General features: G+C 44.1%; 1 protein-coding gene and 1 long non-coding RNA gene across 6 annotated transcripts; one reads left to right on the forward strand and one right to left on the reverse strand.

The window, feature by feature from the left end:
- Positions 1–3026: 3026 nt before the first annotated feature.
- jmy (junction mediating and regulatory protein, p53 cofactor) lies at positions 3027–26063 on the forward strand. The gene is made up of 10 exons (XM_037116972.1): positions 3027–4738; positions 10233–10406; positions 18789–18939; positions 19917–20086; positions 20360–20525; positions 20937–21127; positions 21220–21306; positions 21551–21643; positions 22145–22667; positions 23375–26063. The coding sequence occupies exons 1-10, from the start codon at positions 3941–3943 to the stop codon at positions 23683–23685; spliced, it is 2664 nt and encodes an 887-aa protein (XP_036972867.1). The 5' UTR covers positions 3027–3940; the 3' UTR covers positions 23686–26063.
- LOC119029828 lies at positions 4748–18884 on the reverse strand. 5 transcript variants are annotated; one of them, XR_005078102.1, is made up of 5 exons: positions 18747–18884; positions 18143–18233; positions 15340–15530; positions 12076–12154; positions 4748–6905 (listed from the first exon to the last, which is right to left on the reverse strand). It is a non-coding gene; the product is annotated as an uncharacterized LOC119029828 (long non-coding RNA). The 5 variants fall into 5 exon arrangements; XR_005078101.1 differs by lacking the exon at positions 18143–18233 and having other exon boundaries at positions 18747–18833; XR_005078099.1 differs by lacking the exon at positions 18747–18884 and having other exon boundaries at positions 18143–18737.
- Positions 26064–26272: the final 209 nt, after the last annotated feature.

Genomic DNA, 26272 nt, shown 5'->3' on the forward strand with positions numbered 1-26272 from the left:
ATGAAAAAACTCATTATAGTTCTTTATTTTCTGATGCCCACAAACTTTGTTCTTATTAAGTTGTTTAATTTGCCATTTAAGTTAACTCACTGAATTAAAGATTTTATTATTTATCATTTACTTTGTTTTCTTGCCAAGAATCAGGGCTTTCATTTGGAGCCTGGTCACATTTTACTAATTTCCGAAATGTGCTCTGTACTCTGATTCTTTGCACTCACTACTATTTTTTATAAACCAGTATTCCTTCACAGATTAATGCTGAGGCAGACGTGTTTCAGGCAGGTCAGAGGACAACATAGGCCGTTTGTCCGTTACTTCCGGATGGTACGTGAAAGCAGCATTACGGTCTCTTTGTTTCAGACTTTATTGAAAACCAAACTGCAGAAAATGAATCCACCATGTTTGTTTCTCTGTCTGTGGAGTTTGACTTCTTTAAGCTAAAAGTTTCTTTGTTTTCTGCTCCTCGATCCCTCTGTCTCTCACAGACGTGCACGAGGACCATAAACATCTGCACGTGGGAAAATATATGACGCAAGCACGCAGAGAACGTAGCTACTGCAGGATGCAGTATGACAAGCAAACTGGGACAAAAAGGCGATTCAGTACAAACATATAGAAACGTCCTTCTATGTTGATGCGAATTCATCTTCTGTTATTATTATACAAATATGTCTTTCATTTATTTAGATATGTTATTTGAAACTATTCTTTTTGTTTTCACTAAGATTGTAAAGATGTTTAGTTCATTTACTATGATATCTGCACTAACTACAGTGTAGCATTAGTACTTAAGTAAAGTATCTGAATACTTTCTCCAGCACTGATGAGGCTCAGTGATGGAATGTAACTAAGTGCACTTACACAAGTCCTGAACTTAAGTACATTTTGGAGGAAAATATTACATTTATTACATTACATTACATGTATTCGTTAACTGTAGTTACTGCAAAACATGTTTTAAATTAATCTATTTTATTGTGAATCAGATAAAATAAGTGTGATGATAAGTCTTCACATAGTAAATACTTACATGTATATTTTACTTTTACTTATACTTTTGATATTTAAGTACAGTTGTGTGATTTGGCGCCTCCTGCAGTTTCTGAGTGAAACGCCACTGTGAGAAATACAAATCCCAAGCCTGGATCAGTTTGTCAGACCAGCTGCATCACTGAGTCCTTGAAAATGTTACTTAAAATAATGATTTAATATGATATGATGTTTTTGTTTATATTAATATTGTTTATCTAAGTTTACATCAAACACTTGGATAGACGACCAGCAACAAAAATACTTCCCATATTGCCGTATAATGGTCTGTTTTGTGATGGATTGGGACGTGTACAGTGCTCCTTCATTGAATTGAAGTGAGGTAAACATTTCGCCAAAGAAACAGAATCAGCCTTCTTACAGGCCCAGGGTTCGGCCCGGTTGGAGAACATTTCTATACATACAAGAATATTCTCACATCCATGACATTTTCAAGGTACAAGGAAGCTGGTGCCACAACGCTGCTGTTGTTGTGGAGCCACACGTTATTTCCATCTTTACATCCATGGGAAAGCCTCAGTTTATGCTTCCTCAAATCAGCAGATCTTTGTGACAAGAGAATGCAGAAGGACAGAGCTTTACAAGGACAGGAATGCTAATTTGGCTGCATGGTCAACCAGAGCATTTCCTAAGTAAATATGGGAGTTTACTGACGGGACGTGTGAACAACCTGGAGCTTTAAATCATTAATAAACAAACGTGAACAAAGTCTTTTCTCCTCGTCTTCATTCAGGGTTTCATACAGAGCTGACGGAGAACATGTAAAACTAATATGAGAGTTAATTTGGTGAAGTTTGGGCGCAGAGTTTGTACTTCACTCGAGTATTTTCATTTCCTGCTTTTGTTATACTTCCACTCCACTACATGGAGTCAAATATAGAACCTTCACCAACTAGTTAGTAGTTACTTGGCAGATTACATGCGCATCCAAAATCGTGCATTTTTAGATGTATTTGATGGTGATTATCAGAAAAATGTTGAATGTCTAAGTTGACATTATTCACACTCCTGTAAATAGATGTATAATTTATTTTACTTTTTTAAAATACTTAATTACATTTAATATCAGATACTTCAAGACTTCACTGAAGTTCTATTTTTACAGGAGACTCTTACATTTACTGAAACACTTACAATATTTTTTACTTTACTCAAGTTTGACTTTTAGGTACTTGTTACAACAGGGAATCAACATAAGACAATACAAAATACATCAAACAAACAAGTAATTTTGTTGGTGATTTGTTCTCTGATGTGTTTTGTCTGGACCCTGAGTCAGTGATAATGTTTGGATTGATATGAATAGAGTGCTGAAGTCTGTGAGGTCTTTTTTGGAGGTGGCCTACGATGCAGTACTGGGTCTTCTCCCCACACAGCTTAACAAACATTCTCACCTGAGCTCAGGTAGCTCGAGCAACATCTTTATAAGGACACGTCCTTACAGAGTTTAAAACCCAACAACTCCCTTATAATTAGTTAGAAACTGAAGAAGCCTCTTGGAATAGATGTCAAACATCCTCAAGAAACTGCAGCACGTCCAGTTGACTACAATACAGCACTAAGAGTTTAACTTGAATGGTCATTTCTACATCGCTTATTTATGTTCTCTAAAAACATTATTAAAATCCTAAAAGATAACTTTCTTTATCCTCAAGGTGAAATTAGGTCATTATACCAGCATACAATACAGATACAATCAAAATGTAAGGACAAATATAAATGATAAATAAAACAGAGAACTATATACAATCAAATGCTTAAGCAGTCACAAAAATAAGAGGAATAGAAGAAGAAGAATATCTTTATTTTCATTGTAACAGGTTCCAACGAAATGAAGTGCAATCCTTATTTAGTGCAAAATCATCTATTGAGGTAGTAGATGCATAAATACATACACAGATTAAAAAAAAACCAACTACTGTATGCACTACTGTATACTGTATTCAGAATCAGAGTCATTAATCCTTGCAGGTCCTGCAGACGGGGAAAGTTGTTTGTCACAGCAGCGACAGAATATTGCAAGAATATAAGAAAATTAATGCTAAAAACACATAGGAGACACACCCATACATACATCCACTTTAAAAAATCGCACATAGCCCCTTTGACAAATTAAGTGGTGAGAACTTTGCTTTAGCAGCACGATTTAAGATAAAATACTGAGGTAAATAAAATACAATGTTGAGCAAATGATGTGACATTTTCTTCGTATGTGTCAAATGACCATGTGTTCTTACATCTGAAGAACAAGACTTGTAGGTTTACCTTTAATAAATAACTAAACATGACTTTGGCTCTGAATTGACTCGCAGAACGCTCGTTGTTCCCACTCTCTCTGCGGACCGTGAACGCGGCGCCGCGGAGGGGGTGGTGCAGCAGTTAAATCCCTCCCCGGATTTGACAACACGCACCTTCACTGCTTGTAAACAGAAGCTCACACGTGACACCGCGAGCCGAGCGGAGCCGCGCGACCGTCCGCATTGTCTCCAACGGACAAAGAGCGTCACGGTGAGCGGCAGGGAGCGCGAGCCAGGTAAACGGACAGGTGTCATGACAACCGAAGCCCCGCGAGGGAAGCCGACCTCTCAGCCTCGCTCTCACCGCGCTGACCGAGCGCGTCTGGCCGCCTGAACTTCTTCATGTCCGGACGTCGAACCGGACCGTGTGGACGGAAAACGACGTCAGCTGCGATCTCAGCAGCTGCGCACGAGCGGCGCTGGACGGTCTTTGTCTCGGTCGTGTCCGCGGCTCCTCCGAACAGAACAGATTCTAGCTCTCATCCGACGTTAGCTGCCCTCAGCTAGCGGCAGCCGTTAGCCTCCGAACCAGAACACACTGTTTTGTTGCTAAACGCGGATCCCGCTCGTCGTGTTTTCACTGGCTGGATGAGATGTCATTCACGATGGAGGAGAACTTGGAGTCCGGGTGGGTGTCCGTCCGACCCAAAGTCTTCGACGAGAAAGAGAAGCATAAATTCGTCTTTATCGTGGCCTGGAACGACATCGAGGGAAAGTTCGCCATAACCTGCCATAACAGAACCGTACAGAGGCGGTCCACGGTCCTGGACCTGGACCTGGACCTGGACGCCGCTGCGCTTCCTGTCCCCGAAAAACACAGCAGAAGTCCGATGTCGACGGGTAAAGTCAGACCGCACTCGGTCCCTAAAGGCACCACGAAGGCTTTAAAAGTCTCAAAGACTGCCGAGTGTTTGGGCTCGTGGGATGTTGTGACGCCGCCGAAGGTGCTGGACATCGAGATCCTGGACCCGGTGGATGTCCCGCTGTCTCCGGATGATCCGGACCCAGGGGACAGTGAAGGGAACGGCCGTGAGGACTTCAGCTGGGCCGGGCTGTTTTCCATCCAGGACCTGCGGGCGGCCCACTACCAGCTGTGCGCCGTCAACTCGGACCTGGAGCCGTGTCTACCGCCGTTCCCCGAGGAGCAGTCCGGCGTGTGGACGGTGCTGTTCGGCGCCTCGGGAGTGTCTCAGCGGGAGACGGACGCCCTGTGCTACCAGCTGCAGGTGTACCTGGGTCATGCCCTGGACACCTGCGGCTGGAAGATCCTCTCACAGGTGCTGTTCTCCGAGGAGGACGACACGGAGGAGGAGTACTACGAGAGCCTGAGCGAGCTGCGGCAGAAGGGCCACGAGGACGCAGTGGAGCGGGCCAAGAGGCGCATGACGGAGGTGATTTACCTTTTCTTCAAGTCTGAGGGATGTTTGTAAAAAGTGGCACTGTGTAGTTCAGGAGGAGGAATTAAAACTGTAGAAAATCAGTGATGGGAACAAAACAAACTCAGAAGCATCAGTGAATAAACAAGAAGGTCCCAGTATTTGAAGCTGGACAGGTGGCAGGGTCCGCCACATGTAAACAAAACAGTATGAAGTTGTGTTGTCCTTTTAAGATCAGTTTGTTTAGGCATATATATAGATTTTAAAAACTACTTCCTGCTCCTTTAATGTAGCTGTGTGAGTGTTCTGTGTGTTTATAAAGGTTTATTACAGGAAAAGGTTTTCCGGGTCGACCTCGGGCTGCTCAGACTCATGAAGCTTTCAGAGCATAATTGTGCCTCATGGTCTGCTGCTCTCTCTCCTCCTCCTCTTCCTTTGTCCCCCCTGTGATCCACCATCTGTTGCTGCACGTTCTCAGGCCTGTAATATGATCCGGCCTGGCCAGACATCACACTGAGGGGCGGCTGGAGGGAGTTACACAGAAAACATAGCAGAACAATCAGAGGTGGAGTTACAACAAAAAGGGAAAAAAAAAAAAATGGTGTGTCATCACAGCTGTTGAGATGGTTTCAGTGTTTCAGTCCAGACAGCTGACAGACTCGTGGGGCTGCCAGCAACGATTATTTCACTCTGGATTAATCGGTCGATCGGTTGTTTGATCTTTAAAATGAAAATGGTGAGAATTGATGGATCGAGATGACATCATCAAATGTTTTCAGTTTGATGTCATAGAGGAGGAGTCATAGAAAACAGACGCTGGTTATTACTGCAGAACCCGCTTTAGAATCTGCATGTTTTTAAGTTTTGGTCTAAAAAATGCTTAAAAACATGCAGATAAATGTTCCCCCAAAGCTCAAGGTGACGTCCTTCAATGATTTCCAGTTTGCTGTCATAGAAAACATTCACATTTCAACTTTACTCAAATCCAGACAAACTATAAATCATAGAAGACAGAGCTGCAGAACTTGATTGAGAATAATCGTGTTTTTTAAGTTTTCCCCAGGTTCAAAGTAATCCAGTGATAGATGTCTGTACGTCCTTGAGTTCACTGCAAACAGGAAGTGCTAACGGCTAATTCGGCATACTTTAGGTGGAGCTGATTCACCAGAATGTAAACAAATACAGGCTAAAATGCTGCTGAAATTGTGGCCTAAAGCTAACTGCATGTGAGAACTCCAACTAGACGTTGAGTCAGACAGACATTCATGTAATTTAAAACTCATTAATATAATATTAAGGCTGCAACTAACAATTATTGTCATAGCTGATTAATTACCTGATTAATCCATCAGTTGTTTGGCCTATAAAATGTCAGAAAATGGTAAAAATGCTGTTAAATGTTTCCCCAAAGTCTGAAATAACCTCCACAGATACCTTGTTTTGTCCACAACACAAAGACATTCAGTCAGCTGTAACATTCACATCAGATAATTTAGACTTTATATTCTATAAAAATCTCTCCACGCAGTGAAGACATTTAGCATTTAGCTCCACGAGCTACGTTATATTTTCATTCATGCCAGTAAGAAATGTGTCAGATACTACAGAGAGCAGACAGGAGTGCCGAGCTGTGCAGTCTGAATGAAACCGTGGTGGTGATGGCTGAGAGGAGACGAGTCCGCCTCCTTGTTTTTGTTTCTCTGATTGACACGTGAGGCACAAACAGCTGGTGAGCGCTCGGCCCAGCCGGGAGAAATCATTTAATGACGTAATGTCGCACTTCTTCCTCTGAGGGAGATGCTCAGCAGCTGGTTTTATAAGGACGACACAGAACGTCACTCAGGCAACACTTGATCTTCATGAGGACTCCCCACAGCCGAGGGTGAAATCCTTCGACATGTCTCGTTTGACCTGCAGTCCAAAGTTCACTCTCATGTCAGAAGAAAAACCTCTGAGACATCTAAAGCTCAGACGCTGAAGAGCATCACAGCTGATTCGATGACGTATCTCATGGTTGTAGATAAATCAGGTGAAGATTCGCAACCAAAACAACATCAAATGTCTCGTCCGACATAATCCAAGTCTGCAGAGGCCCAGAGATCCCTTTGAGAGGCTTAAATCTTCTCAATGGTTTTAATGAAGTCTGTTTTGGCTGCGGCGGTGGTGGTGACTTCAGGGAGCTCTGGAAAAAAACGCAAACACAGTTCTTATATTTTGCAGCTTTTAAATCAATTTTGGCCCAATAATCCTCCAGACTGATAACTGGTCTGTCTCCTGTGTTTTTTTTTCCAAGGGAATAAAAAGATTGTATTTTTTTTTATTATTAATAATGATAATGATAATAATATCACCACGATTGTTTCTATAACATAAACAAGCAATATCAGAAAATATTGCCAAAAGACAACAGCGTATTCTGACAGACGGAGGATGTCGCGCTCGCTTTGCTAAATTCAAAGAACAACTGGACTTTATTGTGTGGAGAGTCTTAATTCATAACTATAATGAGTCTTAAAACAAAAGCTCTTTCAAAGCTGGAGGGGAAAGTGTAAATCTATAAAACAGAGTAAAGAGTGTGAGCGCGGTGTGTGTGGTCGGGAACGATGCTGTAAAATTCGTTTGAGTTCGGAACAATGAGAATAATTTGGCCCGGACTGTTGCTGATTCGTTCCGTATGTCCTGCCCTCCACAGGCCGCTCATTGTTTCCTGACACAAACACCATCAGAACAGCTATTGTACACGCAGATACAAGTCATACTGTACGACACGTCAGCGTCACTCCGGCCTCAGAGGATCCTGAGGCGTAGCACCGCCCGGCCTGCGTGCAGAGCGCCGGATGAAGTGCTCCCCTCTCTGCGAGCAGCTATAGATATGAATGGAGACTCTTATATGAAGTGCAGGCTGCTCCTCCACGTTGGGGACTCGGGCAGACACTGAGCGATTCAGCTGGAACACTGTGCCCACTGTTTACCTTGGGTCTGTGTCTCCGTGGTAACCACCGGCCGACCGTGCAGCGACTCCCTGCCCCCCTGCGGCCGCCGGACGAGCCGGGAGACGCTCAGCACCGGAGTTCACATGCTGCGTTCACTCAGTAATTAGACGTTTACTGGCACAGCTGTTTATAATGCAGCAGCCTCGGTTCCTGCTGTAGCTGTATTTACATATTCAAATCTGTCTGCTGCTGCTGACATACAGGAAGTCAGAGCGCCTGTGATGGACGAGTCTGAGCGTCCAGCAGCAGGATTACCTGAGGATCAAACACTTCATCTGTCAATCATTTTCTTTATTAATCGATTGATTATCTGGTCAGGAAATGCCAGAAAAATGTCGCTGACTCAAATCACTGAATAGATTATCAGGCGATTAATTTAATGGTTGACAAATCAATTAATAGTTGCAGCTCTTCAGGCTTTAAGAACATTATGACGTGTGAGTTACTGAATGCTGTGAGATATTCCTGGAGACAAAATTAACTGAGAAGTATCGTTTGTTTAAACCCTTAATGTGTTCTTGTGTTGTTAATGTAAATCTTCATCAGAATGTTGTTCGGTTAAAAGCAGCGAATGTGTCTGATAGTTGATCTTAAACTGAACTACTTAACATTTTTATATGTTTTGTTGTGTTTCCAAGCACAGCCACTGACTGAACAAAGGAAAAGGTGTCACGAAAAAAATGACTTCCATCTTTGTTAAGAGATGTCATCTAAAAAAATGTTCACTTGCTATATTTAGCCGTCAGTCTGCAGAGAGCGCGCTGATGTGCCATGAGTACATAATTACAGGATGTTCGGGGTGACGTGCAGCCCTGTCATCACGACTGACTCTTCCAGTTTGTCGGCGCTCCGTCTTGCTGGAGCACTTTTTGCCTTTTAATTGAGCGGGAGGAAGTCGCCTGGACTGATCTGAGCAGACGCTCTGTTGAACAGCTCTCTGAATGAACTGAAGGATGTTTGGTTAAAAACACACATTGCTTTGTTCTGTGATTTAGCTGTTGGTTATTTCCTCGATGAGGTGATTGGTTGTTGTGTCATTAAAACGTCCGTCAGCTCAAAGATGAGAGACGACCAGTTGGATGTGTTCCATACTCAGTGCTGATGGTGCATATAAATGTGTGTCAGGCGGTAAAACCAGATCATAAAAACTACCCGTACACTCCAACGTGAGCTGTGTCATGTAAACAGCTGAAGTAAAGCGGCGCAGTCGGCGGCTAACGAGCACCACGCTAACAACAAACACAAACAAAGCATAAAGTTTGCACGCCGAAGTGAAAACATTTCAAAGTGGGAAGTGTGAGAAGTTCGTTAATCTCTATCATCTGTGACTCAGTCTGCAGAAACTCTCATTAAAACTGTGTTTACTGCTGAATCAGGATCAGACAAATACCACCAACATCTATCACCTCTGACAAGGAGGGTGTGTTCTCACCTCGTCTGTCTGTCGGTCGGCTGGTTTTAGGACTGGTTGGTCGGTTGGTTTGTACGATCTGAATATATCTCATTTGATATGGGATTGGTCTTGATTGAATTAAGCGGGCTGTTGGGCTTGGCGGAGGTATACTCTCAACTGAGTGCCTCTCTAGTATTACATGACCGACAGTACAGGATGTTTGACTTCATCCAGCCCTCAAAGTTTCAGCTCTAGTTAATGTTTCATCAGTGTTCACGCTCTTTACATTATCACCACTCGTTAACAACCACAGCGAGCCATTAAAATCTGATCGATCAGCTGACGCCGTGTCGGGTTGACGGCAGGTGAGCCGTCAGTCTAGTTCTGCTGACCTCCGGGACACAGACGGGGAAAAACTGCAAGTTTCTGGTCAATGATTGATGGATCTGTGGCCTACATCTGTGGAGTGTTTTCAACCAGCCGGTCTCTTTTTGTATCTTTGGCCCAGTTTTCACAAACAGGCTGAAATTCAGATGTGATGAAGAAACAGCGAATCTCTCCAGCTGCTCTTCTAAAAACACCAAACAACCAGAAGACACGATCGCTGGGAGAGAGGATGAGTTAAAGTTGGGGCGATATATTGATCATACATCGTCATCCTGATGTGAGACTGTGTATTGTTATGTCATTGCACCAACAGTCGTCCCCACAATATTGATTTCGAGCCATTTGGTCAAAAATGCTGTGATGGTTTTGATTTTGTGAACATTTATGATGTGTTTTTGAGGAGATTCCAAAAATACAGCGATATAATCTACAGGCCATATCGTCTGAGCCTAACTCGTGGATGTCTTTGGTTTTGAGCATTGTTGGGAAACATTTGGGATGATTTACACAACTCAACAAGATATAGAACAAAAGTCGAGTCATTTTAAAAGAATGTTTGCAGAAGTCTTACATATTTGTACCTTGAGAGGAGGGAAAGAAACACCCTGGTTTTGATCTTTTCATGTGATTTTCGGCTGGTATGAAAACATCATCAGCCTCGTCTCTAAACCCTGGAGATCTTATTGCTCCACAAGTTTTCCCAGCTTCATGTTTTCTCTCCTGGTTTGCGTCCCAGGTGTTGGACCGACACAGAGCCGTGGACAGCATGGTGGAGCTGCTGCAGGTGTATCCCGAGGAGGACGAGGCGTACGGAGGGCTGCTGGAGGCGACGACTCAGCTCTACCACTACCTGCTTCAGCCTTTCAGGGACATGAGGGAGCTGGCGATGCTGCGCAGACAGCAGATTAAGGTAATACACACTGACACACACACACGGATACAAATACCATCTGTTTTAGGGCTTGATTTAAGTAGGTTTAGAGCTGACTGTGGCCGGCGTGTTGTGTCCTGGAGCACAGTCTGACTTTAGTGTTCGACTGCCTCTCTGTTCGCGTCTCATCCACCAGTTAAAGTGCTATTTTTGCGGTCTGGCTGTGTTAAAAGCCGAGGTCGGTGTTGGGAAATGAGCCCTGAACCGCTGCACGTTAATGTCCTCGACTGAGCTCCTAAGCCCGCTGTAATGACATTAGCATTAGCTGCTGAGGCTACATGTGATGATGCCGATGGTGTAGTAGCTCGGTGCTACCCTGCAGCTCTGCAGCCGAGGTCTGTGGAGGGCAGAGGATCAGCCAGAGAGGCTTTTTTCCCTCTCTGCCCAGAGCGGCTTAACAACCAGCATAAGTATTATTACAGCAGCCACTAAACCACTCAGTAATTCTGCAGCTTCAGCACACTCCTCTGTTTCCACACTCGCTCCCCACTCACTCTTTGTTGTTTTTCTTCATTAGAGGCTTGAAAAGGGACGTAAATCCGCAGACTTATCCCGACTGTCTTCGCAGAGCTGCGTTCAGTCTTAACACATGCCTGGAGAGGCCAACAGGTCACAGCGCTTCACACGACTGCTGCACTTGTTCAGCAGCGCAGCAGGGCGAGGTTACATACTTTTAAACTATTCAGACAGTCTCAGTTTCATACGGATGCCTCCTCATGACCTACACAAGCAAAGATGGTTGTTCTCCATGTTTATTTGTCTCACCATCGTTATTTATCCTACATAAGACAGATACATCACCTCATGAGGTGATGTATCTGTCTTATGGTTATTGCGTATCTATTCTATTTTTATGAGGTAATGTAAGCTTAGTTTAAAACGTTAAAGTTACATTAAAGTCACTAAGATTATCCACAAAATGTGAAAAAAAGGAAGAAAATAAGTCGAAGACATCTGTGTAGTGTTGCTATGAAGTTAGCATGCTAACCAGCTAGCCTGTTAGCCCCCCTAATAAGTCAACAAAATAAACTTAATAAATGTGAAGAAAGGAAATATTTCGACACCTATTTTCCTGCTAAAGAGAACCAAGAGCAGACGTCTTCACTGGGAGGCTGCTGACCCTAACGAGGCCACTTAGCTTCATGGCTAAATGAGCTTATTGGCTAATGGCAGCTAGCTCCAGTGAAAGAGTGAAGTGAGCGGTGTCGGTGTGTGTGACTGCAGTGTAGCTGTAAATCACACTGACGTGTGATGATCCGGACACACTCCGTCTCTGTGTCGCTGTCTTTGCTTCTCTCTCGGTCTCTCAGTCGTTCTCAGTGTTGTTGTTAGTACTTTTCCCTCGTCTGAACTACATTCCTCTCACAGCATGCTCGTCCAGCGTCGTGCCACCAGCCAACACTGTGACAGTGTGGGTGTGTTTATGAGTGTTCATTATGATGGTATTCTGGTTACAGGGCGGCTGCTGATCTAAATTAAGAAACTTCACAGCAGCACTTTTTTTCTTCTTAAAGGATCCGTCTGATTCTTTTGTTGTTGTTGTTGTCAGTGAGCAGGTGGATGATCACACTGTCATCACCACGAACACACACCGTAGTTTCATTTGACTTAATCTCACACACACCGTCCTGCTGCCACAAATACTCACCAGAGCACCAAATGTGGATTAATCCACAGATGAAAGTAGTCCACAGCAGATGTACTGCGTCCTCCTGTTTCAGTGACATCTGTAAAAAAACGCCGACTCAAACAGCTGCATCTTGCTGCTCTAGTCTGGTGAAGTGTAGGCACAGTAAACACTGGGTTCTGTCGTTCTGTCGGCACAAACACAGCTGGAAAATGTCTCCACGTCTCATTAAAGATATCCGCTCTCCAACACCGTCTGCCTCGCCTGACAGGAAAGGTGTTTCAGGAAATGATTCAGTCTTTTCAAGAATAAAACGATATTTTAGTGACCAGTTCATCCAAAGTTTTCATTTTAGGGTGAAGTGTTACTGTAGAATATATATTTCATGCATTATTTTATCAGTAACTGAATCATCCTGTTTTTGTTGTGTGTCAGAAAATAGTTTAAACAATCTGTCACTGACTGACCAAAAGCCAAAAATAGCGAATTTATGAATGAAATTTAGTTTTAATATAAAATCTAAATAGTAGCAGAATCAGTTGACTCTGATTAGACGATAACATGATCAGACTGACATTCTGATCGTGTATATTAGACGAATAAATCTGAAAACGTTTTATTGACTCAGGTTTGAGACTTTGAACAGAAAGTCTTGTTACAAACGAATGAAAGATACTTCTGAGCTGCGTGTTTGGAGCTCGTCCTGCTGCTTCTGCTCATATCTGTGAATATTATGAGTCAAACTCTGTGGAATTACATCAGTAAATAGCTGGAAACAGCTTGTTCAATCTTTCAACATGTCTTTAATGTGAAAACGTCCCTCTGACGTTCTGTAGTTTTCAGGGAAAAATGTTTGAATGTTGGAGTCACGTTCACCTTCAGGCGTGTAACCTCTGAACCGCTCTGCTTCTTTCCCGAGAAGCTGAACCCTGTTTTCCAGTTTTCAGCTCCAGCACCTGCCGCCCTCAGGGCGATCCAACGGCTGAAAACAAGCTGCATGCAAATGAATTCTTGATGCTGGCAGAGGCGGTTGGTTTCTCCCAAACTGATGAGTCAGGGTATCATGGAGAAGAAGAAAAGGCAGGGAGAGCGAGTCAGGAATCAGAGCGCAGGACGCTAATTTACATACAGTTTGCATCCGACTTTAATGTCGTAAAGGTGAACTGGAAACGACCGGAGCAGCCGAGTATCAGCTGCCTGCGAGAATCACAGACGACTCTGAGCTCATCAGCAAGTGTGAACAGGCGACACGTGAGCTTGTTGTGAAGCATCGCAGTGTTTCAAGGTGAAAGACTGGTGAGAACATCCAGGTGATGATGATCTAATGGTGTTTTCATCTGGGATATTTTAAGGTGGTTCTGTTCAGAGGCTGCACAGCGAGTGAGAGCTTTAACTAATGATTAGTTTTAATTTATAAAACGTCCATCAGAATCTCTAAAACAAGGTGACATCATCAAGATTTTCCATCAAGGCATGGAGCGATGTGAACGTTTCATACCATGATTTGTGATCTGCGACAAAATCTTTCACCGTCCTATCGTTAAATCCCTTTTATTGTCACTAACATGGCAGAGATTCAGCCATCAATCGATTAGTCGACCAAGAGGCGATCAGTCGCAACAATCAACTCATCGTTTCGGTCGAAGCTGTGCTGCTTCCTCAACGTGAGGATTTGCTTTTCTTCCTCCAAGGCGACGGCTGCCGTGTGACAGTCGATGTGAAACCGTCACCGGAGCTCAGAAACCTCATTTTTAATTCACGGCTGCCCTCTGACCTCCCAGGCAACAGGACACCGACGCCGCACCATTCACCAAACTACCCGACACCCTTTGTTGTTCCTTCATTCATTCATTCATTTGTTCATTCATTCACTCGCTGCTCCATCTGCTCTGTCATCGACTGCAGTTGAATGTGTCGAGCAGATAGAGTTTAAAAGATCACAGGAAGCTTCAGCTGAATGTTCACCACAGGTTGGTTGGCCATGTTGCCCTGCAGTAAGAAGGTCTCGGGTTCGAGTCCTGGCTGGAGCAGGAGTTTGCATGTTCTCCTGGGCCTGTGTGGGTTTTTATCCAGGTTCTCTGAGTTCCTCCCACAAACCAAAGACATGCAGAAATGTTAACCGGTAACTCTAAGGTGTCCGTAGGTCTGAAAGACATTTTCTACGTCTGACGTTTTAAAGGGCCACTACGTGGATGGACCCAGGAACGTTGTCAGTCGGGACAGTTTTATTGACAGTTTCTATTCTCAGGGAATAGATCTGGATCTTGATGAGGAGAATCAGACGTCTTAACGAGGCTGGTGTCTGTTAGCGAGTAGCAAAGATCTAGTGAACTCGTTGGTGGTTTATATAGAGACACGGGACTAAAGAGTCTGATATGTGTTTTAAGCTTGATTGTATTTATTCACAGCAAAAGGAAAAATAAGACGTGAGAAGTGAGAGGCCCTGCCGGCGTTTTCTGTCCATCCTGGTAAAGACGTGCTATTTTAACCCAAGAGATAAGAACCACCGTGACCGCTATCCTCGCTGTAATCGCAGCACTTAACCAGAGAAACTGGCGTCACTTCTATTTGCAGCGAGTCTGACACATCTGTGTTGTGTCACCAGCAGCTGTTGAGCTGAGGTGTGAACAGCCACATCGCTCCCCCGCTGCTTCCTGCCGGCTGTTAGACACAAGCAGGAGAGTAGAAACAACGTGCGAGGAGCCGAAACTACACCGGCGTGAAAGACCTCCACACCTCTCAGGTTACCACAGTCTTTAATATGAAAGGATACGGTGTGAACGTAAAGGTGTGCAGACCTGTCCTCAGTGACCTCACCTGTCCTCAGTGACCTCACCTGTCCTCTGTGACCTCACCTGTCCTCAGTGACCTCACCTGTCCTCTGTGACCTCACCTGTCCTCAGTGACCTCACCTGTCCTCAGTGACCTCACCTGTCCTCAGTGACCTCACCTGTCCTCTGTGACCTCACCTGTCCTCAGTGACCTCACCTGTCCTCAGTGACCTCACCTGTCCTCAGTGACCTCACCTGTCCTCTGTGACTTCACCTGTCCTCAGTGACCTCACCTGTCCTCAGTGACCTCACCTGTCCTCTGTGACCTCACCTGTCCTCAGTGACCTCACCTGTCCTCAGTCACACTGTGAGAATATAGATGACTGATTCAGCGTCACATATTTAACAGCAGACGTTGGATTCTTCCTTTTTCTGTGATTTGTTTCGTCTACTGTTGTTACTGTCACAACATAATTACAGTGTCAGTCCTGAATGTTGAAGTATTTCCTCTCACCTGAAATGTATCTGAAGTCCAGCAGCACAGTGTCCTGCTCTGTACCGCTCCTCTAATGTCTGTACAGACTGGCATGTTATTATGAATCCTGCTGGTTTTCTTTCAGTGCTCGTCCTGCTTCATCTCAGCTTTGTGGCACTAAATACATTCATGAAATTGATCCACAACTCCAACTGATAGATGCCTTCTTCCTGTCAGATAAAACCACAACAAAATCAGTGTGACATTAAAATTGTTTTTAAAAAAGTCCAAATTAATAATAATCTGAATTAGATGCACCATCTTTTTCTGGAGCTGATAACAGAAGTTGCTAAAGAGTGAGACATCTTGTTTTTTTTTTAAAAATATCTTCAACTCCAGTCTCTTTCAAACTCGGCGCCGACTGAACGGAGCTGATGGACGGAGAGATATTAAGAAGCTGGAGGTTTTAACTTCAACACACGTAACAGCATCACGTCTGAAGCGTGGAGAACGTTAGTGTGTTCACCCGGGCGATGTGTTCACATTAAAGCTGATCCGAGGTGGAGATGATTAAACACCCGTGACTTCCTCCTGCAGTTTGACCCGAGAGGGTCCAGAGTGTTCACATTCACACTGTTCACATGTTAGTTTGTGTTGGTCTGCTGGAGGAAACCAGAGGGAGGAAGCATTGGGCCACGATGATCTACAGCTTAATGACACACATGAACGTTTTTAAGATGTCTTTTCAACATGTACCAGTGATGTCATCTTAATAAAACACCATGTTGTGTTCACCCAGGCTTCATGAAGAAGGTCCCATGGTCAGAGGACCGGATTTGATTAAGCTGATAAAAGTAAAACTGACAAATCCATCACGTAACTTTTGCTCTACGGAGTAAAATTGGCCTTCACTAAAACATTAAAAAAGCAGAATTGAGAGACAACTTGTTGCATCGACGCTCAACTTCAGTGTGACAACAACACAAAAAGGTGAAACACCAGGAGACAGACGGGGTGACGTGTCAGCAGGTCCGACTGATCCGCTCAGGGCCAGTTTCACTGCCAGTTGTGGTTCTGCTGGAGTCAAAGGTTGGACTCTGTAGAAGAATCAGGTTCGACTGTTTCAGGGCCGAAAGTGACGAGTTCACATTTTCTCTCTCGTTCCTGAAGTGATTTTATTTTCTTTTCTGTTGGAGTTTTTCCTCTCTGGTCTCTGACGTAATCTCTCCTCCCCCACTCGCTCCCGGCTTCACCCCAAAACCACTCCCTGTTCTCGTGCCTCACGTGCAGACACACACACACACACACACACACACACACACACACACATAAATCCAGGCCTTCTGAGGTTTGATGGTGATAACTGTGTTCTTGTTTATTTTGAGCACCTCCACACATCTGTTTTACATTGAGATATTAACAGTGAACGTGCACGAGGCTCACAGGGAGCTACTCTGTCTGTCTGTGTACATTTTGTTCCATGTGGTCTTTACTTGGAGGGTGGAGAGTGAGGGGTGGGGGGGACAGGACTCCACGTGGCACTGCCTTTTTCCCCATTTCTTACTCTTTTTCACATGGCCCAACACGAGTGGCTCCACGGCTCCGCTCAGGTCCACATGTGATGACGTGCCTCGGAACATAAGCTCTCGTCCAAACGTGCGATCCGATTCGTCCTGTTTTGTTATCAGAGCGTTGTTTTATGTTTGGTTCCAGCGGCTCAGTAGGACACTGGGTTAGTGTCACTCTAAACACAAACACGCACAGACATGCCTGCTCACTGTTACCACCACCTGCTGTGACTCTGTGGTATTACACAGTGCTGCAGTGAACGCTTTATAACAGGCCTTTTCAAACGACGAGGCACCTCTGTGAGCACAGACATCACTGGAACAAATGATGGTTATCACACCAAGAAAGAAACATTAATGTAGAACATTTGCAGAATTAACAAGAAGGTCCAAATAATGCAGAATGAGTCAGAGACAGAGTTTCACAGAGTTTATAAAGTGTCTCCAACTCAACAACTCACTAAACTGACACATTTAAGGGAGTCTGGGGACTTTCTCCACGGGGACAAAGAAGTCGCCTATATTGTTCCTGTTTAGTGTCTTTGTAACATGTGACATGTTTAGATCAATAACATGTTTCTTCTTTCATAAATGGAGTGTAAATGGTGAAATCAGTGTAAACAGTGTGTTCAAACAGCTGATCAATGTTGGCAGGTAAGACTTTAGCACTTTAGACACAGAAGCAGACAGGCTGGTACAGACATGCTGCCACAAACTGACACTTTTTACAAGGAGACAAACAACTTCAGCTGAAAGATTTAATGCTGAATTTACAACAAGGACACAATGAGTATGAATCTGTCAGAGACACAGTTTCATAATGTTTATAAAGTTTTACTACTTAACAACTGCTAAAATGAGCTGATTTGTTAAGGGAGTCTGGTGAGATTGTGGTTAATAGTTGGCTTCACGTATTACATTTAATGCTGAATTTACAAGAATGTTCTAATGATTTAGAATTTGTCAGTTGAATGTTTTACAAAGTTTATAAAGTTCCTTTTAAGTCAACAACTTACAATATTGAGCAATTTTTAAAGGAAGTCTGGGGACTTACTCCGCAAGCATCTTTGTTGTTGTTGTAGAGAAAGAACACAGACTTTGACATCTGCTCTATTTAGTGAGTTATTGAGTTACACATTCAGAACTATTTGGGCCTTTTTGTTAATTCAGCAAATGTTGTACTTCTGTTTCACAAAGGTTAAGTTTCTCTTCTGCCCACAACAACTCTTAAAATCAGGTGATTTGTTAAGGGGGCCTGGTGATGTTGATGTTACCAGTTGACAGCCTCCTCCTCTGATCTCAGAAGTGTCGGATGTCAGCAGGAGGTCTGAAAGGAGGTGAAAGCAACAGGTGGATGCTGATGCTCTACAAAACAACAGGAAGTTAGTTACTGTAGTGCGACCTGCTCGCAGCTCCTGCAGGCAATCGCTTTAAAACCCTCGCCGCCCCCAGAGTGCTGCGTCATGACCGCAGAGTCATAACTCAGTCAGTCATATTTATAGCTCTAGTGTGACTTTCCACGGAATTAATTTTGATGTCTGTTGTGAATAAACATCCATTAATCTGCTCAGCTGTAGCACAAAGATGCTTCTGATGCAGAACTTGGTTTGGAATCTTGGCGTTTTTACATTTTCTTAAACATGAAAGTGATCTGGCAGCACGTGTCTGTACATCCAACTCTGCAAACAGGAACTGCTAACGGCTAATTTGGCATATATTTAGCTACACTGTAAACAAATATAGAGTGAAAAACAGTGTTAACAGCTAACTGACTCAGAGGTGAAATTAGACATTAAACACACAAATAAAACATAGAATAGAGTAAGAACAGTAACGACTGAAAGTGTTGCTGAAAGTGTAAACTTTTCTTTGCACCACCTCTGTAAAGGATGTGAACACTGTCTGTTTGACCCCCGTCAGATCTCCTTGGAGACGGAGCGTCTGGGTCCTCGTCGCGTCGACAGCCTGAGGAAGGAGGATGAGGAGTGGCAGAGGAAGGCTCACGCCGCCGTCCTCTCCATCCAGGACCTGACCGTCAAGTTCTTTGAGACCACGACTCGAGCACAGAAAGGTAAACACACCAGTCGTTTCCTCTCTGCCCTGCAGCAGCTTTGTCTCTGACCTTTGAACCTTCGTGTTGCGTGTTTACTCCATAACAAAGTGCACTTAATGTTCCAACAGGCTGCGTCACATTCCAGCCACTGTCACACCAAAGTCCCTTTAACTTTTATAATATTTAATCCTGAAAATGTGTCTGAACTGCCAGGAAACATGTCGACATGTTTATGTTCAGGCTGTAGTTCACACAAATCATTTCAGTTGTTGCTCTATTCATTCTGTTTTTAATAATAGTGGGTTTTTTGTATTTTTAATCTTATGTTGTAATTTTGAGTGCTCTCTGGTGCAGTTTACTTTATAGATCTTTTTAAATGTTTTGTTTTTTCTTTGACTTACCATCCAAGACCTGAAGATTTTCAGTTGAGCTGCGACAATTAGTCAATTTATTTACAATTTATTACATTAATTGGCAACTACTTTGATAATCAGTTGATCAATTTGGGTAATCTTTGAAAGAAAACAGTGAATATTCTGATGTCAGCTTCTTACATGTGAATATTTTCTGGTTTCTTTCCTCTGTGACATTAAACTGGAGATTTACTCCAGTTACAGAGTCAAACACTGATCGATTGATAGAGGAAATGATCAAACATGAAAATTAGTATCAGTTGCAGCCCTGATATTAAGATAAAGTTGCTCCTAAAAGTAATTATTACAATAACTGCTTCTTTAAAAGTTCTTTAACAGACAAAGCAAAAGCAGGAAGACAACATTTCAAAATAAAAGCCAAAAAGGAAGAAGCTGAAATCACATAAGAGGAATTAAATAGAGACGACTTCACATAAATCTATGAAATGTGTTTCAGGAAGTGATTTCAAAGAAGTAACAGATCGATCGATTATCAATCGCAGGGTTGCCTTCTCATTTCTGTCCATCAATGCATCAACAACCAACTAATCGTTCCATCTCTGACATTGATGCGTGTTGCAGCTTTGTACGAGCGGATGCGCGCCGACCAGAAGAAGTTTGGAAAGTCGGCGTGGACGGCGGCCGTGGAGCGAATGGAGCGGCTGCAGTACGCCGTCTCCAAAGAAACGCTGCAGCTGATGAGGGCCAAAGAAATCTGCCTGGAACAGAAGAAGCACGGCCTGAAGGAGGAGGTAAACTACAGCACACACTGACCTGAGGTCTGAAGGCCCTCAGTGAGTTTCACACAAACAAGAGAAAGCTGACAGATAACGTTCGTGGTCGAGCTGTGACCTCATGGCTCCGGCATCCTGTAGCGGACTGAATAACATCCTGGTGAGCGACAGTGGAAATGAGTCACTGGGAGCGACTGCCGGGGTCAAACGCTGCCTCTACATGTGTCAATATTTCCTCTGGGTGCGATTGTGTGAGGGCTAAAGAGTGATGTCGTGTCTCTGTGCTTCCAGATGCAGAGTCTGAGAGGTGGCGAGGATGCCATGCTGCGTCTGGACCAGCTGGAGGCGCTGTACTACGAGCTCCAGCTGCAGCTGTACGATATCAAGGCGGAGGTGCTGCGCTGTGAAGAGCTGCTGCTCAACGCTCAGCTGCAGAGTCTACGGAGGCAGATGACAGGTGAGACGCCGTCCGTTTGTAGCTTAATGTGACAGACTGGAGCTGTTAAACAGTAACACTGGAGGGCGCCGCTCAGTCAGAACAGTCTCACACAGACTGAGAACCTTTAATTAAACCTGGATATGGAGGCGGAACCATGGGCGTTACTATAAAGGCTCAGTGGCGTTTTGAAGCTGAAACAGCTCGATTATCTGGATATAAAATCACCTGGAGCTGTCCAGGTGTTTGACTCCGACCTCCACTTCTCATAGGCCAACATCTGGTCTCCTCCAGATGTCATAGTAACACCATACAGATGTTTACAACTTCTTACCCATTTAGATCTCCGTCCTCTCGCTGTGCTTGTGTCTTGATTGAACTGTTGGATGAATCTTTCCGAGTCTAAACTTCATGTCCATGATGTCGTCTCAGAGCGTCAGGACGAGGTGGTGTACTACGACGCCTTTGAGAGCCCCGACGCCATGAAGGGGGAAGAAGACCCCGCGACGCCGCCGTCCCCGCTCAGAGACGAAGAACTGGGCGTCCTGCAGCAGAGGACGCGGCAGCTGGAGGCTCGCCGCGGCCGCATCACCGCCAAGAAAGTCTACCTCAAAAACAAGAAGGTGAGCGCCGATTGAACGAGGCTGGAGAAGGTTTCATCAGAGCTGCACCGGTCGGGTCAGCGCTTCATTCACACGCTCTCTGTCTTCAACAGGAAATCTGTATCGTCAATCACAACCAGAAGACACAACAGCGACATGGTAACCATGGTGACAGCAGCAGCCTGCCGACGCTGCTACAGGTGAGACTCGTTCAACAGAGAAAAGTTCTGAGGTTCTTACAAAAAGTCTCCTGGTTTGTTTCTCTGCAGCAACAAAACACTTCAACACTTAGCATTAGCCTGCAGCTGCGCTTCAGACACGGATGTTTAATTTTTCTTTGTCAAAGATTCTTTATTGATTTGTTTGTGAAGAGGGATCACTCGCGACAGTCTCAGGTCGTCGTCTCTGCTCGTCACCTCATCAGATCTTTGTTGTCTCCTACAGGGAGGAGAAGCCGACGAGGACGAAGCCCAGAGAACTTCCAGCATGAGTCAGGAGAGGACGAGGACTCTGGACCGACTCCGCAGCCTCAAACAGGTGAGACACAAACTGTGACCTCAGGTTTGACCTCTGACCTCCGACTGAGGAGAAGTGAAGCTGATGCAGACGTCACTCAGACCTGCGATCCTTCTCTCCTGATTCATTACAACAGTTTCCTGATGAGCTGATGGTCTCAGCGCTTAGTTTCATGTCTTCTTCATCATTAAATGGTCTTACATTAAATCTGTGAGGTGTTAATTGCCTTATTTTTTATGTGTTGTGCTCTTCTGCGTCACCATCTCCTGAACCAGATCTTTACTCTATATACTTGTACTGTGTCTGTGTGTAACATGTAGAAAGAAAAGTCACTCTTAAATTTGGTTTAAAAGCATCTTGTAAGTGTCAGGTAAGTGTTAAGTGTGGACATCCTGGCTCCTCCCTCTCATCCAAATATGGTCACTTCTGGCTCCAGAAAGCCAAGATGTGGATGACTGTAAATCCCAACAGGTGGTGATGTCGTTGCCTCTGACTGACGGTTGTGTCTGACTCTCCTCGCAGCGTTATCCCGGTCAGGTGACGCTGAAGTCCAGCCGGCTGCGTCTGTCTCAGCCTCACAGCCGGAGGCGAGGCGTCCAGCAGCCCAGCACGCAGGCGGCCGGCGTCCAGACCGACTGCATCTCAGATCTCCCAGAACTCTCTGCTCCGCCTCCGGCCGACGCCTGCGCCTGCGACAGCGTGTCTCTACCTTCAGTCCAGCTCCAAACTCTGGACGCTTCGGCTCCCTTCCTCTCCCTGCCTCCCCTCTCAGCCTCCCCGGCTATCCTTTCACTGGCTCCTCCTCCCCCTCCGCCTCCTCCTCCCCCACCTCCTCCTCCACCACCTCCACCTCCCCCCTCAGAGGAGCAGCAGGATGAAGGCCGGGAGACGGGCAGCCCACTGCGACATCTCACCTGCGAGTCTGAATCTTCTTCTCTGCCTCTGGCTCCATTTTCCCCTCGATTCTTCGACAGCAGCCAGCTGCTGACGGCGAGGAAGAAGCTGAGGAAGACGGCCTCGCTGGACTCCTCGCAGTGGAGGAGAGGTGAGGAAGAAACATCTCTACTTCATAACAAATGTCTCTGCTCAAAGTCATAATCCTCAGGGGGCCTTCAGGCTTTCACCTTTTCCTGTGAAATAAACGAAGAAATGACTCATTTGACTGTCAGAATTTGGGCCATCATATTATTTCATCATTCACGTTAGCCAGGTGCTAAACTGGAAGTTAGCCGGCTCAGTCAGGGTGTGAATGCTGTGACAGCGTCTTTACCTTCAGCCAAACTCATGACGCTCCGTCTCCAACGCTGCGTCCAGGTTTTAATATAACATCTTTAGTTCAATGTTCTGACTGCTGTGATTGGTCAGATCTGCAGATTGTTTGGATTTGTATGAATTGTTTATTACAACACCATGACACGTCTGCTGTTTAGTGCCCCTTTAATGTTTCACAAAGTCAGAACTGTAATATTTACAATATTAATGAGGTAATAACACAAACTTTGATCCATCAGTGAATAAACAAGCTGTTCTCAGAGGAACATCAGGGCCCAGAACTCTGTTTGAGGCTAGAAAGGTGTCAGGGTCCGCCACAGTATGAACTGTGCTTTTGTCCTTTAAAGTCAGTTTGTTTATTCAGTCATGAGAACAAAGAGTGTTTTGATTATTAGTAAGTAAAACTACAGACTGCTCCTTTAAACTGAATTGTGCAGGATGGTGACAGTGTTCAGCGTGTCGGTGTCGTTGTGTCTGCAGCGAGCTCTCCGATGGACGAGGTCCTGGCCTCCCTCAAGCGGGGCAGTTTCCACCTGAGGAAGGCCGAGCTGCGAGTCCTGGCGCCCGACCCGGACGACGACAGCAACAACATCCTGGCTCAGATCCGGCAGGGCGTCAGGCTGAAGAAGGTCCGGACCCGGCCCGAGCAGCCGCGCCACGCCAAGAGCTTCACCCACTCCGCCGACGCCCTGACCCGCAGCATCCACGAGGCTCTGAGGAGGATCAAAGAGGCCTCGCCCGAGTCCGAGTCCGAGGACGAGGGCCTCCCGTGCACTGACTGGGAGAACTAGTCCGGCTCATCAGAGGAATGTGTTTTTTAAAGGTTCATGGAGCCGAAGCGGCTCAGGAGGACGAGCGGGGTTGAATCACCTGGAGATACCTCGGTGCAATCTGAACAAAAACCCTTGATTTCTTTTTTTACCATCAGAAAACTGCTCAGAAGTGCGTTTTCTTTCTTTTTTTTTTTTACTTCTGTGTGTCGTTTGTAAAGATGGACCACTAATCTTTTTTATGTTGGTGTTGCTGACGAGGATACAACCTCTAACCTCTCGTTACGTCAGAGTCGTACTGTAGCTCGCTGTGATGGGTTTGTTTCAGGACGCCAGTGTTGAGTTTTCACTTTTTTCCTTTCAGCTGACGACCCAGGAAACGTTCAGACTCTCGTCACTGAACGCAGCTGCTGCAGCTCTTTACATTCACGTGTGACGACCGTCTGTGCTGTAAACTTTAGTGCATGAAGACGCCTGAACATGTTCACAGGATCAGATCCCACATCGAGGAGAAATTCATTCGATACAGAGTGAAGAAACAACAAGACGTCTACTGAAGTTAGCATGCTAACAGCTAGCCTCCTAACAGCCCTGTAGCTCAGAGTCGAACAAGCCAACAAGATTAACTCACTAAATGTCAAGAAAGGAAATATTTCGACACATATTTTCATTATAAACAGAAAAATGCAACAAGATTCTCTGTTTAATCTGCTTGTTAACTCATCGTCAAACTCACTCTTGGAAAATATAACGACAGAAAGATCTCTTAACTAGAAAACATCATCACATTATTACGTTACTGAGGGAAAACGTTTGTTTTCTCGTGATGACAAAGTTAATTATCTCATCATCATCAAACACAAACACATTCAAACTTCACGTGAATGAAGTAAAAAGTGTTTCAGGTGGTTAAAATATTATTAAAGCTGAAACAAGTTAGCAGAAAATAAACCAGCAACTATTTCAATAATAAATTATTCATTTAATGACTTTCTCTTAAAGCAAAAAGTCAAATTATTCTCTGGTTGTGAGAAAAGTTTCTGTAAACTGAATATCTGTTAGTTCAGAAACTGATTTTCACTGAAGGATTCATCGATAATCTGCAGATGAATCGATAATAAACATCCAAAGACAGACAGGAAACATTCAGATGATCATGAATCTAAAACCATCAGCTGATGCAGAAGCAGGTCGGCGCCCCCTGCTGGTCGCTGACTCATCTCTTCTTCACTGCCTTCATTGTTTTCAGATGCGTTTCAACTTTATTTGCTGTTGTTGTTTGTTGTGAGTGTGAATTTATTTTTTATTGTGTGTTAACTGTCAAAACGTTAAACTGAAAAGCTGAAGTCAACAAGTCGTGCACTGATGCTGAATTTAAATGAGTTTTAGTTCCACGTGTTTGTTTTTTTTTCCTTCTGGTTTGAAGAGATCGATGAAGAGCTCAAACACGGTTACAGTCACGGCTACGGAAGCCCTGAGCGGCCACGTTTCACACATTATTTCCTCCATTTTAACTTGACAACACCTTAATGTTTCACACATTATTTATGTCGCTGCCACAAAATAACAAATGTCTTCCTAAGACGCAGCAGCAGGTCAGTTCAGTTTGAGAAGCAACGTCAGATAAAAAAATTAACTCATTAACACAAAAACATTTATCTTTTCATGATAATGACTTTCTTTTCTGGAGATCGAGAATATTGTCTTATATTCTTAGTAAAATATGTCATTTGTCATCAGGAAATGTTAATAATCATCTCTGAAAAAAAGTCAAAGTTCATTATGTGGAGCTCTTGAGGAAAATGTTCCTGTTTTCTCAGTAAACATTTGTTATCTTGTGATAAAGACATAAATAACTCACCATCTGAAGAAAACTAAATGTAACCTATGGCAGAAACTGAGAGGAAATAATGTGCAGCGGGTCCGTTCAGGCCCAGACGTGACGACGGTGTCACAGAACTTCACGATGTCGCTGAACGTTGTCAGTCTGTCGTGTTCGGCAGCAGGTTATCGTCTCTCTTTACGTCACTTTGTTTTTATTTTCTACGTTTCCGTTCAGCGTGTCGTCATCGTTCTTCTCCCGCCCTGAAGTTTGACCTTCATGACCTTATGCATGTGAGTGGTTTTAGGACGAACCCATCACAACGTAAGTGCAATAATAACGAAGACGAAAGTCATTTTATGAATTATACTGTAATGAAATGTAAATCATGAAAAATATATCCGCATGCCTAAATGTATTGAAGTATTTATTTAAGACTTCATATTTGAAATGATTTTTAAAGCATACAAATGTAAATCGACTTTATAATGTTTTTCATTTTTCGTTGTTTTCTTTCCTCTTTATATCCCAGTTATATATTTCCTTTCCTTTCAAAATAAAATGAAGCACCAACCTGTTCCTGCTCCTTTGTGTCCCTCGTCCAATCAGAATCACTGTTTGCTTTTATGCGTGAAGTAAATAATATAATAAAAACATTCATGTAGTTAGAAGCAGATTTAACATTTTAAATGTGTATTAATGTATTTGTCCTCCTGAGGGCGACGCGTGTGGAGAAGTTAATACTTAAAAACGTCCTTAAAACTGCTCAGAACTGCCTGACAGTGT

This window comes from Acanthopagrus latus, chromosome 12 (genome assembly GCF_904848185.1).
Source record: "Acanthopagrus latus isolate v.2019 chromosome 12, fAcaLat1.1, whole genome shotgun sequence".
Taxonomy (NCBI): domain Eukaryota; kingdom Metazoa; phylum Chordata; class Actinopteri; order Spariformes; family Sparidae; genus Acanthopagrus; species Acanthopagrus latus.